The 14,130-nt window shown below is 48.2% G+C and overlaps 1 protein-coding gene across 7 annotated transcripts in view; it reads right to left on the reverse strand.

The window, feature by feature from the left end:
- TSEN2 (tRNA splicing endonuclease subunit 2) overlaps positions 1–14,130 on the reverse strand; it is a 45,207-nt gene that overhangs the window by 15,104 nt on the left and 15,973 nt on the right. For all 7 annotated transcript variants that reach the window (XR_001917010.1, XM_018038264.1, XM_018038260.1 and 4 more), the window contains 3 exons: positions 11,176–11,671; positions 10,062–10,139; positions 1,501–1,551 (listed from right to left, as the gene is read on the reverse strand). Coding sequence is in view for 6 of the 7 variants with exons in the window: in XM_018038264.1 (XP_017893753.1) it covers positions 1,501–1,551; positions 10,062–10,139; positions 11,176–11,671 (625 nt within the window). In the remaining variant the exon portion in view is untranslated. The remainder of the gene's footprint in view (positions 1–1,500; positions 1,552–10,061; positions 10,140–11,175; positions 11,672–14,130) is intronic.

Raw genomic sequence — 14,130 nt, forward strand, 5'->3', positions numbered from 1 at the left:
GAAGACACCACGGCTCAGATAACATTCTCACGTGTCAATTCAAAACCACATGAAGCACCAGGGAAGTGTGGAAAGCTTCCTGCTCCATTTCGGCCTTGAGTAAAAGGGGCCATTCTTTACTTGGTTCACGGCTCCGTCACTCAATAAGACCTGCTCAGTTTGTCTCAGCCTAAGATCTTAACACTATAAATATGAGCTCGAGTTGAGACTTTTTTTCTTCTTTAAAAAAACAAAAAAAACCCCAAAACCCAAAACAGTTGTTCCTACAGTGGAAACTCCGTATGTGTGTGGTCTTCAAATCCATCCCCCCACAAAACAAGCAAGAGTCTGGTAGACAAGGCTGGACTCTGACTTGGACAGCCCACTGCGTTTCAGAGTCTGAAGACGCTACAGGGCAGCTGGTGCGTCCTGACGAGTGTCGGCGAGGGCCCAGGGGAGGACACAGGGCGGGGTGAGAAGGGCTGCCACCTGGGAAAATTGGTAACCCGCCAGCCACACACCTGTTCCCAAGCCACGGGAATACTCTGAAAAAGATTTACGGGGTTAGAATCTGCTGAATGATGTGACATGTGCTCCCAAGGACAGAATAAAATACACGTTCTCCCGGCTTCCCTGGTGGCTTAGATGGTAAAGCGTCTGTCTACAGTGCGGGAGATCCGGGTTCAATCCCTGGGCAGGGAAGATCCCCTGGAGAAGGCAATGGCAAACCACTCCAGTATTCTTGCCTGGAAGATGTCATGGATGGAGGAGCCGGTCGCAGAGAGTTGGACACGACTGAGCAACTTCACTTCACTCCTGCTGTCTGATGTTCTGCTTAGCTTTTTCACCTTGATTTTAACTTTGTTTGAGTTTTTTTTTGAAGAGGTATTGTATTCACAAGGTCCAAAATTCAAAAAGTACAGACGGGTGCAATGAACTCTCACCTCCCACCGCCCCCAGCTCCTTCACTGGAAACGGGATTAATGATCTTCCAAGGGCAGCAGGCTACAACACAAAATTGTGGGCCTCGGAGCTGCCCTGGAATCAGTTCAAATGCTAATTCTAACCAGACCGGCTGCGTGACCCTGTGGGTGGCTCGTTTCCCGTGCCTCAGTTACCTCATCTGTAAAACTCTTCACGCGCGGGGCTAAGGCCCAGAAGTACCACATGCAAGGTACCTGACTCACAACGTTCACTGAACTGGGTGCTAAACACAGGTGGTTTTCATTTCTGCTGTTAATTTTCAGTACTATTCTTACAGATTTCCTGATCATCAGATAAAGACACTGCTCTTCTCCTAGGATCTGGGAATGAAATTTAGTCTCAAAGGGTCAAAGTTGGTTTTTTTGCCTGAACAGTCCCAATTCAGGATCCAAAGACTAAACTTAAGAGAAAAAAAATTCAATTCCAGTTTTATTCAGTGAAAGTAGATACACTTGGAGTAAAGCAATATGAAAAGTATTACAACATGCTTTCGAGATCAGGGAATTTTAAGTGGATTGTGTGAATAAAACACCTTACCTTTTCATAGTAAATACTCAGACATCCCAGAGCATAGACCAGGAAGAAGGCCTAAAAACAGGACAAGGAGAAAATGCTCATCAGAAACTGTTCCTTGTTCTCGACAAACTATTTCACAGATTGAATTCTTTTTGCCTTAAATATCAATGAATGTCCTTTGCACCATCCAATTGGTCACGTACTTTTAAAAATATATGGTTCATTCAGATTTCAAGGGGGTAAAATAGGAATGTCACAGGATAGTTTAGAATCAGTGGGAAAAAAAAACACTTTTATGAAATTTTCCATGTATTTTCTCTTTTAAAAAACCACAAAGTTAAACTAAAAAATGACATAAAGAGCAATAACAGTAGAAACTTTTGCTCACTAGATTTTACTCTGTAAAATAACCAGAAAAAAAAAAAATTGTAGAAGAAAAACAAAGAAATTTGTGGAAAGTGAGCAACAGAGTTGGGTTGACTCATAATCAAATGAGTTTCTTGGTCACTTGCTGTAAAGTGATTTCCTAACAAGTAAACCCCATCTTTCCATTAACTTCATCATATGACACCATGCTTCCCTCACATGGGGATACAAGGGGGAAACGGCAAAGTCAGGCTCAGTTGGGTAAGATCACTCTGACGTGGAAATAAAAATAACCTTCTGACAAAACCAAAAGGATGCCTAGCACTGACATGAGGAAACAGGCCCTGCTATGTGCTCTGTCTGTAGAAGGGGGCTGGGATCTGAGTTTACATATGAAAGACTCAGGTGAGGCTGGTCTGCAGTAGATGGTAACTAAAACAGTGGCTCTACATGCTACTTTCTTTTTAAACTTGAGGATGGAAGACGAGGCTTATGATCAAACGACAGGTTCCCTGTCAAGGGCCCTCTGCTAAAGGTGGCAGCAGAAAGGCAGGTCCCCTGCCACTCCGCACCCCCCCCCCCAGGCTGCTGTCCTTGGTGCTGACGACTGCTGTCCTCCCTGTCCAGTGCTTAGGATGCGAGACCACAGCTGTGAAGGTGCAGGGAGGGCTTTCAAGGAGTGGCAAGGCTCTGCTAAGAAAACACCTTCCCAACCCTCAGAAATTGCCCCAATCCACCCCATCGCCACCCTCTCTTGGCCACCTGATACTTCTCTTTATAGCAGTGGTCCTCGAGGTGTGGCCAGTTGGGAGATGCTAGGGTCCCCAAGACCCTTGAAGGAAGCCACAAGGTCAAAACCATGTCCTGAGATTAAGACTCATTCTCCCCAGAGGCTCTGACACATGCAATACTACCACAGGCTGAACGGAGCAGCGGATGTGAGAATCCAAGGCACTTCCCTTCAGCTTCACCTTACAGTCTTTGCAAAAGCGAAAAAACCATGCTATTCTTCTCACTCGACTTGTTTTGCTTTGAAATAATATAGTTGTTTTTCATGAAAATATTATTTCAGTGGGTTTATTATCATGTAAAATGAGTTAATAAACCCATACTTAAATTTTCATTTAAATATATAATTTGGTAAACATCAACAGATATAATCCACGTAAGATGCTTCTCAGCGTCCCTCGACAGTTTTTAAGAGAAAAGTGGTGTGATAACTACTTTAGTTCTACCCAGACCCAAATCGAGAGCTGCTCTGAAGAGCAGCAGGTCTACAGCCATACCACCTGAATGCGCCTATCTCGTCTGAAGACCAGTGGTCTCCTCCTGCCTGTACTTCTGCAAAGGGCCCCGCACTCTGGCCCCACAGCCTCTTCTCCAGGGCAGCCCGAGCCACCTTCCCAACACGGGAAGACCCCCTGCTCCCAGGCGCCTGGCTGCACACCTGACTTCACTGCCAACAGCCTTGTGACTCTTCCCAGCAGGCTGCTGCACTTCTCTTCTGATGCACTGAGCTCGTTCCTGCCTTGGCCTTTGTAACTGCTGCTCCCGCAGCTGGAATCAAAGGTCACTCCTCAGACAGCTCTTCCCTGACCACCCTGTTTAAGTAATCCCCATTCTGATCGACTTATAGATGGCGGGGATCTTGTTCCAGTGGGGTTGGCATTCTTTAGAATTAAGTCATCAGTGTTGAAGGGGCTTGCATAACTTGATCAAGTTACAAGCCATGCTGTGCAGGGTCACAGTGGAGAGTTCTGACAAAATGCAGTCCACTGGAGAAGGGAATGGCAAACCACTCTAGTATTCTTGCTGTGAGAACCCCATGAACATGAACAGTATGAAAAAGCAAAAAGATATAACACTGGAAGATGAGCCTTCCAGGTTGGAAGGCATCAAATATACTACTGGGGAAAAGTGGACGGCAATTACTAACAGCTCCAGAAGGAACAAAGAGGCTGAGACAAAGTGGGAATGTCGCTTAGCTGTGGATGTGTTTGGTGGTGAAAGTAAAGTCCAATGCTGTAAAGAGCAATTTGCATCGGAACCTGGAATGTTAGGCCTGTAAATCAAGGTAAATTAGATCTGGTCAAGCAGGAGATGGTAAGAGTGAACATCAGCATCTTAGGAATCAGTGAACTAAAATGGACAGGAACAGGCAAATTTAATTCAGATGACCATTCTATGTACTACTGTGGGCAAGAATCCCCTAGAAGAAATGGAGGAGCTCTTTGTCAACTAAGGAGTCTGAAACGCAGTACTTGCATGCAATCTCAAAAACGACAGAATGATCTTGGTTCGTTTCCAAGGCAAACCATTCATCATTACACTATATATCCAGGTCTATGCCCCAACCACTGATGCCAAAGAAGCTGCAGTTGAGTGGTTCTATGAAGACCTACAAGACCTTCTAGAACTAACAACAAAAAAAGACGTCCTTTTCTTCGTGGGGAATTGGAATGCAAAAGCAGGAAGTCAAGAGATACCTGGAATAATAGGCAAGTCTGGCCTTGGAGTACAACATGAAGCAGAGCAAAGGCTAAAAGAGCTTTGCCAAGAGAACGCACTGGTCATAGCAAACACCCTCTTCCAACAACACAAGAGACGACTGTACGCACGGACATCACCAGATGGCCAACACCGAAATCAGACTGATTATATTCTTCGCAGCCAAAGATGGAGAAGCTCTATACAGTCAGTGAAAACAAGACCGGAAGCTGACTGTGGCTCAGATCATCAGCTCCTTATCCCACAATTCAGGCTTAAATTGAAGAAAGCAGGGAAAACCACTAGGCTATTCAGGTATGATCTAAATCAACTCCCTTATGCTTATACAGTGGAGGCAATGAATAGATTCAAGGGATTAGATCTTGTAGACAGAGTGCCTGAAGTTCACAACACTGTACAGAAGGCAGTGACCAAAATTATCCCAAAGAAAAAGAAATGCAAGAAGGCGAAGCGGTTGTCTGAGGGGGCTGTACAAACAGCTGAGGAAAGAAGAGAAGCAAAAAGCAAAGGAGAAAGGGAAAGATATTCCCAAGTGAATGTAGAGTTCCAAAGAATAGCAAGGAGAGAGAAAAGGCCCTCTTTAATGAACAATGCAAAGAAATAGAGAAAAATAATAGAATTGGAAAGACTGGAGACCTTTTCAAGAAAATTGGAGATACCAAGGGAACATTTCATGCAAAGATGGGCTCGATAAAGGAGAGAAATGATAAGGATTTAACAGAGGCAGAAAAGATTAAGAAGTGAGGGCAAAAATACACAGAAGACTATACAAAAAAAGGTCTTAGTAACCCAGATAACCACAATGGTGTGGTCACTCACCCAGAGCCAGATATCCTAGAGTGTGAAGTCAAGTGGGCTTTAGGAAGCATAACTACAAACAAAGCTACTGGAGGTGATGGAATTCCAGCTGAGCTACTTCAAATCCTAAAAGATGATGCTGTGAAAGTGCTGCACTCCATATGCCAGCAAATTTGAAAAACTCAGCAGTGGCCATAGGACTGGAAAAGGTCAGTTTTCATTCCAATCTCAAAGGAGGGCACTGTCAAAGGATGTTCAAACTACCGGATAATTGTGCTCATTTCACGTGCTAATAAGGTTATGCTCAAAACCCTTCAAGCCAGGCTTCAGCAGTATGTGAACCCAGAACTTCCAGATGTACAAGCTGGGTTTAGAAAAGGCAGAAGAACCAGGGATCAAATTGCCAACATCCACTGAATCACAGAGAAAGAAAGGGAATTCTAGGGAAACATCTGCTTCATGGACTGTGTGAAAGCCTTTGACTGTGTGGATCACAACTAACTGTGGAAAATTGTTAAAGAGATGGTAATACCAGAGCACCTTATCTGCCTCCCAAGAAACCTCTAGGCAGGTCAAGAAGCAATGGTTAGAAATAGACATGGAACAACAGACTGATTCCAAATTGGGTAAGGCTGTCTATTGTCACCCTACTTATTTAACTTATATGCAGAGTATATCATGAGAAACGCTGGAGTGTGTGAATCACAAGCTGGAATCAAGATAACTGGGAGAAACATCAATAACCTCAGATATGCAGATGATACCACTCTAATGGCAGAAAATAAAGAGGAACTAAAGAGCCTCTTGATGAGAGTGAAAGAAGAGAGAGAAAAAGCTGGCTTAAAACAACATTCAAGAAACTAATAGGATCATGCCATCTGGTTCCATCACTTCGGGCAAACAGAAGGGGAAAATGGGGAAAGAGAGACAGAGTTCATTTTCTTGAGCTCCAAAATCACTGTGAATGGCGACTGCAGCCATGAAATCAAAGACACTTGCTCTTTGGAAGGAAAGCTATGACAAATCCAGACAGCATATTAAAAAGCAAAGACATCACTTTGCCAACAAAGGTCTGTATAGTCAAAGCGATGGTCTTTCCAGCAGTCATGTTGAACCATAAAGGTTGAGTGCCAAAGAATTGATGCTTTTCAACTGTGGTGTTAGAGAAGACCCTTGAGAGTCCCTTGGACTGCAAGGAGATCAAACCAATCAATCCTAAAGGAAATCAACCCTGAATAGTGTTTGGAAGGACTGATGCTGAAGCTCCAACACTTTGGCCACCTGCTGTGAAGAGCTGACTCATTGGAAAAGACCCTGATGCTGGGAAAGACTGAAGGCAGGAGGAGAAGGGGGCAGCAGAGGATGAGATAGTTAAGACAGCGTAACAGACTCAATGGATATAAATTTGAGCAAACTCCAGGAGATAGTAAAGGACAGGGAAGCCTGGCAGTTACAGTCCACTGGTCGCAAAGATCTGGGCACAACTAGGCAGGTGAAGAACAAGTCCAGGGAGATCTGTGGGGAATGTCGACTTCGTTCCTTGAAATGTCACAGTAAGCCTTTACTTTGGGAGCACTAATAATGATGGATGACGGCTTTCCCTGGTAGCTCAGGAGACCTGGGTTCAACCCCTGAGTCAGGAAGATCTCCTGGAGAAGGAAATGGCAACCCACTCCAGTATTCGTGCCTGGAGAATTCCAGGGAGACAGGAGCCTGACGGGCTACAGTCCACCGGGTTGCAAGAGTCGGACACCACTTAGCAACTAAACCCACCCATATGATGGCTGGATGAGCCAAAGACGGTTTTAACGCCGTGTCACTAGATCTGGTCAGGGCCTAAAGCGTCAAGGTGAAAAACAGCTCTCCAAGACAGAGGTCTACGGCAGCTCAGTGCCACCATTCTCAACCTAAGAGCCGCTTTGAACCACCACAGCAGGGCCGCCCATGTTCCTCGCGGACATTCATGGAAACACGGAAAACTGCACGGGCGGTGCTGATAAACAGGGGTGATGCATCCAAGGAAACTGGCCAAAGCAGAGCTGGGAAGCGGGGCTGGGTTTTACTGGCAGCAGCCTGGAGACTTCTGCCAACACGTCTCTGGAATTTCTCGGGGACCAAGCAGCTTGCAGGAATGAGAACCCCCTCGTCTCCTGTCACTCCAGCACTTCTTCAGCAGGTGTTTGGGAAGCGAGAGCAGGACAGTCAGTGAGAAGCATCGGGTCACTGGGCTGGAGTAGAGATGGAGCTCCCGGTTCCTGACTCGCACCTCGTCCCTTCTGGATCCACCAGTTTCTGGGCCAATCCCAGACCTCGTCCACTGATAAAACTGTTACTGACCACCTCACAGACGTCAGGCACTGGGTAGGAGGGCGTGGCACAGATGCAGCCCACTGCCTACGCTGTGCCCATCATGCCGGAACGCAATCCCACCTGAGGACTTGAGCCGCATTCTGCTTCTCTCTGGACTGTTAATACTCAGCCCAGGGCCTGGACACAGAAAGCACTTGGTGAATAATTTTGCTCGACATGAATCGCAAAGGAAAGGGTTCCAACCAGCCAGTAACGAGCTTGCACAAGTGACAGTGATGATGGCAATGGCAGCAACAGCGAGCACCACACTCCCTGGGCACCACGACACAACACACGTCACTGAGGCCATCACACGCATGATTTAATTCCAGAACAGCTGATGCACGAGGCGTTACACGACCCTCACCTCACAGTGCAGACACCCGAGGCTCAGAGAGGCCAAGCAACTAGAGACTGGTGTTCCTAGCACTACCCAACAGAGTCGCCACGTGTGCCTGCTGAGCCTCTGAAACGCGGCAGGCCAACCAAGGACAGGGCTTTTAATTTTGCTCAATTTTAGTTAGTCTATCTAGTCACATGCGGCTGGTGGCCACTGTGTTCGACAGCAGACTCTGCTGTCTCGTGTGTAGAATGAGGAGATGAAGGGAATAAATCCCGATGTCCTTTCCTGCTGCGAGCTCTTCTGTGTCCCGCTGGCTGCACTGTGGAGGGAGGCTCGGGCCAGCGGGAGACACCATTGCTCTGTGAGCACATCTGGGGAATGACCAGCGTGGATGAGCTCAATGAGCGTGGCTTGAGACCCACAGAGATGCCCGGAGCTGAGCCAGACACTGCAGGAGCCATCCAGGCAGGCAGGGGCGCCCCTGGAGAAGGGCACAATCACAGACATGAGACGGAGAAGGGGCGCTGTCTTCAAATTCGGGTGCAGGACAGACAGAAGCAAAAAAGGAGGCGCTTGAGGCTATGTGAACAGAGGACGGAGAAACTCCAGAGGGAAAACAGGAGGCAGGTTTAGAAACCCGCCTGCACACACTTTTGAGGCTTCCATAAAGGGGACATGTTAGTAATTCTGCAGAAGGCAACACTTAGAATCAATCCATTCACACAATCAGCTGTCATGACATGACCCGGAGCACGCATCACAGTTTACAAAAAGCTGGTGAAGCTCCAGGAATATGCTAAAAACCACTGCACAGGGTTCCCTGGTGGCTCAGTGGTAAAGAATCTGCCTGCCAATGTAGGAGACATGGGTTCAATCCCCGGTCCAGGAAGATCCCACATGCCTCAGCACAACTAAGCCTGTGTGCCCCAGCTACTGAGCCCATGCTCTGCAGCCCGAATGCTCTAGAGCCCACGCTCCACGACTACAGAAGCTGCTGCAGAGAAGCCTGCGTACCACAACTAGAGTGGGCCCTGTTCACCTCAGCTAGAGCAAAGCCTGTGCAGCAGCAAAGACCCAGCAGAGCTAAATAAACAAACATACAATTACATATATGCGCGCGTGTGTGTACACACAAATATACAATTACATATGTGTGTGTACACACACAAATATACAATCATATATACGCGCACGTGTGTACACACAAATATACAATTACATATATGTGTGTGTACACACATACAATTACATATATGCATGTACACACAAATATACAATTACATATATGCGTGGACACACATACAGTGCGTGTATGATGTACACACAAATATACAATTACATATATGCGGGTATGTGTACACACAAATATACCATTACATATATGCGCGCGCGTGCGTGTGTGTACACACACATATATGGGCTTCCCTGGTGGCTCAGACAGCTAAGGATCCGCCTGCATTGCGGAAGACCTGGGCTCGATCCCTGGATTGAGAAGATCCCCTGGAGGAGGGCATGGCAACCCACTCCAGTATTCCTGCCTGGAGAATCCCATGGACAGAGGAGCCTGGTGGGCTGCAGTTCATGGGGTTGCAAAGAGTCGGACACGACTGAGTGACTAAGCACAGCACACACACACACACACAGTGCACACACACATATATACAAAACCACTGCACACTTTAAATGAGAGAATGGTATGTATGTGCTCTGTGTCTCAATAAATTTGTACTTTTTCTATGTTTAGTCGCTCAGTTGTGTCTGACTCTTTGCGCCCCCAGGCTCCTCTCTCCATGGGGACTCTCCAGGCAAGAATACTAGAGTGGGCTGCCGTGCCCTCCTCCAGGGGATCTTCCCAACCCAGTTCTCCCACTTTGCAAGTGGATTCTTTACCATCTGCGGCACCATGTTTCTATAGAAGCTGGTTAAAAAAAAAGAGTAAAATGGTATTTGGATAATCTGAAACCCTGATGTCAAAAGAAGAGTCATGTGACCCCCTGAAACCTCTGTGGGATGATACTGGGCAGGACCCACAAACAGACCTCCTAGAGTGGATAAAGTGAAGGCCGAGGAGTGAAATGCAGGCAGGCCAATGGTGGGCGCTGCCTGTGGCGGTCTTGGTACCGAACTGCAGGCAGAACCACATTGAGGAGGACTTGTCTACACCGTGTTGCCCAGGCCCGAGGCCCACAGCTGAGAAACCACACGCTGGAAACATTACCTCTTCTAGGCTGAGCTGCAGATACTCAAAGATCCTGAACGGATTTCTTCTACATACCAGTCTCTTCTGTGGCAATACCTGAAGAGGAAAATGAGATACATATAGGACAAGTGTAAGCCCTACATGTTATATGGAGGAGGCTGCATTTTAAAATGAAGATACTTCTAAGTTTCCCAGACCCACACTTGCTGGATTCTGTTAAAAATGAAATTTTCTATTATTTATGTATAAAAAGTTTTTGTTTTCCTTTTATAGCTGACCCTTGAACGACATGGGTGGTGGGGGGTCGACCTTCCGGGCAGCTGAAAACCTGCATGTAACTCACGGTTGGCCCTGCAGGTCCTCGCTTCCTGCATATCTGTGGATTCAGCCAACCTCGGATTGTGGAGTGCAGCACTTATTATGGAAAGAAACACTCTTCTAAGGGGACCCATGTTCCCACCCATGTTGTTCCAAGGTCAGTACTGACATCTTGACTTATTTCTTTTTATCCTCCATGGAGGATCATTTCGTGGGTCATTTCGTGTTGCCTTTTTTTTTTTTCCGCCTGACTGCACACCTCACAAGCACATGTCTAGGTTCTTAATAAGACTCCATTCTCAAGGCAAGATAACATTTCTTCCCGTGGGTGTTTTACGTACTATCTAATTATGAGACTGCTTCTCACTTGCAGCTTCCACAGGTAATTCTGGGGCAACTGTCGAGTATGTCACTTAATGAAGCAGCTCCAGCTCTGCGCCCCACCTCCTCCTGTGACAGCTCGCGCACACCTGAGCCCGTGCCCACGGCTACCTTCAAGACCTGCTGATCACCTCTGCGTCCTTCTCCCCGACAGGGGACAGGATGTTACCTGACGTGTGTTATTTCCCATGCATAAAGCCAGGTTATTCACAGACTCTGAGGTTTTAGTTGAAACAGCCCTGACTGCTGAGCCCTCAGGGCCGCCGGGGCCTGCAGACGGTCTGCAGGGTGTGTCCTGCACCGGCTCGCCCAGGCCCTGGGTGCTGGACACCAGCCCACTGCCAGGTCCCAGGGAGGGCCGTCCCCGCTGGCCAGCATCTCTGGGCCAGGAACAGACGGCTCTGCAGGAAGTGATCTCTTCTCTTTTACTTACGTCCTCTGCTTGGACCGCTTCGCTTTCGCTCCCAGCACACACAGCTTCCTCCACCAGCACGTGCTCAGGCCCCCTCTCTCCGGCTCGCCGGCTGCTGTCCCCAGGCTGACCGCCAGATGGCAGCAGGAGAGCGTCCCAGTGGCCGTAGGGCAGAGGGGCGGGGACCTCGGCCACATCTTCACCTGAGCCATCTGGGGTTCGGGGCTCAGGCCCGAGGCCCTCCTGCAGGCCGTCTGATCGCTCACTGGAATCCTCCAGATCACACGGCTTGCCCTCGACCCCATTCACGGCAGAGAGTTTCTCTCTGTCTGCTCTGCCTTCTGATTTGGAAACCACCTCGGAGTTGGGCTCATCGCCCAAAGCAACCTCTTCCGTCGTTTTCAGACGAGGATGCTCAAGGGGCTTCGTGTAGCCCTCGAGGATGCTGCGCACCGTGCTCTCGTCCCGGCCTTGTCTTCGCAGGAGCTCTGAGGCCCACTCCACGCTACGCTGATACCTGCAAACGGGGAAGTCTGTTAGCAACGACACTTCAACGTCGGTATTAAAGAGACAGCAGACAATTAAAAAAAAGACAGCAGAAAGTGTGAAAACGATGGGAAGGCAGTTCGCCAAAAAGTCTATAGTGCTTCTTAATGATGGACTATAGGTAAATGATTTCTTTACACTTCTCTGCATTTTCTAATTGCTGTGATAACTATATTGTTGTGTTATTTATTTTTATTACAGAGTTACATTTAATTTGCTTAATTTGAACAAAAAAATGACCCCAGCTTAACAAAGTGTGAAAATTTATGTGATTTAAACCTGGTGGACTAAGGACTTCCCTGGTGGTCCAGTGGCAAAGACTCCATGCTCCCAGGACAGGGGACCCAGGTTCAATCCCTGGTCAGGGAACTAGATCCCCTGTGCTGCAAAGATCCCGTATGCACCAACGAAGATCGGAGATCCAGTGCACCACAACTGAGACCGAGCACAGCCAAATAAACAGAAAAAAACCCCAAACAACTGGTGGACAAAACGATCTAGGTAAATATAAAGAGAAAAATGGTCATCCTTTGTCAGGGTTTGTTTTGTATCATTTTCCATTTTGGATATCCTGAAGTTTTCAGACATGTATCCCAGTCACAGAAAAAGGTCCTTGTCTAGTGTTGGAAAGCAAAATGAGAATTTTAATGAACATTTTTCACAGGACCTACTAATGTCTACACCACACATGGAAAGGAACAGCTACAGTTATATACACCCCAGTGTCTTAAAAAAAAAAAGTCCTCTTCTCCACAATTTTCAAAATGTATTTCAATGAGACAATACACTACATGTCTTAAACTTGAAGGCAAGCCCTGAACACTTCCCAAGTTACAAATGGCCACAGGTTCTGTTTAGTGAAGCAGGGCCAACAGCTGACGAGGCTGCTGGGGGGGTGTCATGTGGTACAAGATGGCACACGTATGGAATCAGATGAGCGCGGGTGAAAGAGTGTGAGACTCAAGCTCTATTCACCTCCACCTACAGCGATCGGTCTGGAAAGCATGTGGAGAAGCCACGTGGCTCGTGGGAAGACAGCTGTCACTTTTCTCTTCACCTTGGGCGTCCTGCCTGGGTGCAGATGACAGGATGCGTCGTGGTTTGCAAACTGCTAATGACACACGGTGAAGCAAGGGAGCTAGCTGGCTTCTGCTGTGGCCGCCTCACCCTGACTCATCAGAAGCATCTCCAAGCTGTCCACGCCCTGTCTGTCCTGCACAGGGATGAGCCTGCCGTCCTGTGTATACAGGAAACGGTACCACAGATGCGAAGACTAAGACCCGGGGAGGCCGCTCTACATCTGAGACAGGTGCAGCCGTGATCACACAAGCAGGACCGGAGTCCTGGCGTCTCGCGTTCAGCCCCGCCTCGCTCCGCCACTACTGGGTGGCTGAGCCAATGACGTAACCGCTCCGTGCCTCAGTTTCCCCCCATAAGACAGAGGCAACAGTACTGTGACCGCGTAAGGATCACGTCACGTGCTGGTGTTTCTAATCGGGGTAAAGGGTCGCTGCCTGGAGAACAGCAGGGGGTCTCTTCTCCTGCATGACAGGCACAGCCGCTCTCGTGGGTGGTCGGAAGCCTTTGCACACGAGCGATGTAAAAGCATGTGTGCTCTTCACGCCGCCTGAAACGCCATCTAAAGCCTTTGTGGGTCTACGCATCTCCTGTGTCTGAACAAAAATGTGTATCTGTATCATGTGTATTTTCCTGGGGAAGGGATCCATGACTTTTCAGCAGATTCCCTGAGTTAAAACATGTGAAAGAACCACTGTATTAAAGATTCAATGGTTCCCCCTTCGGGCAGATGGTGGAACTTAGAGAGACAAAGAGAAAGTAAGACAGCAAAAGAGACGGCACGCACACACAGGGCCCTGCTCTGCCCTCGGCAGCAGAGTGGTCGAGGCAGACGTGGGTCCAAGCCCTCACTGTGAGCGCGAGGTTCTTGCACCAGCTATGTCCCCACCCCTCCCAGCTCAGGGACACTGGTGCCCACCCCAGGGAGCTCTGAGCATGGATTAAAGGGGACCAGATATGTGAAGGGCTCGGCGCACAGGTAGCGTTGGACGAGTATTTGTTAGCTTGTGACTGTGGGGTTTTGGGGGCAGACCTGAAAAGTAAAATCATCTTGACTTCAGACACAGTACGTTTCACAATACAAAGAACACTTTAACAGATGGAGACGCAGGCCTCAGTGGGCGCTCCCTGGGAGCAGGAGCGGGCTCCTCCCTGTGACTCTGAGCGAAACCCCTCGGCACCCGGCTTTCTCTGCTGTCCTGCCACTGCCGGCATCACACTCGAGTCCCTGCCTCTAACAACCTCACGCTGGCTAGTGGACCGCGGCTGCTGAAGCGCATGCAGGAAGCCTCTGAGGCAGACCGGTGATCGAGCCACGGTAGGGAGACACAGAAGAGGCGGTGTCCTCCCGCT

This window comes from Capra hircus, chromosome 22 (genome assembly GCF_001704415.2).
Source record: "Capra hircus breed San Clemente chromosome 22, ASM170441v1, whole genome shotgun sequence".
NCBI classification, from domain to species: domain Eukaryota; kingdom Metazoa; phylum Chordata; class Mammalia; order Artiodactyla; family Bovidae; genus Capra; species Capra hircus.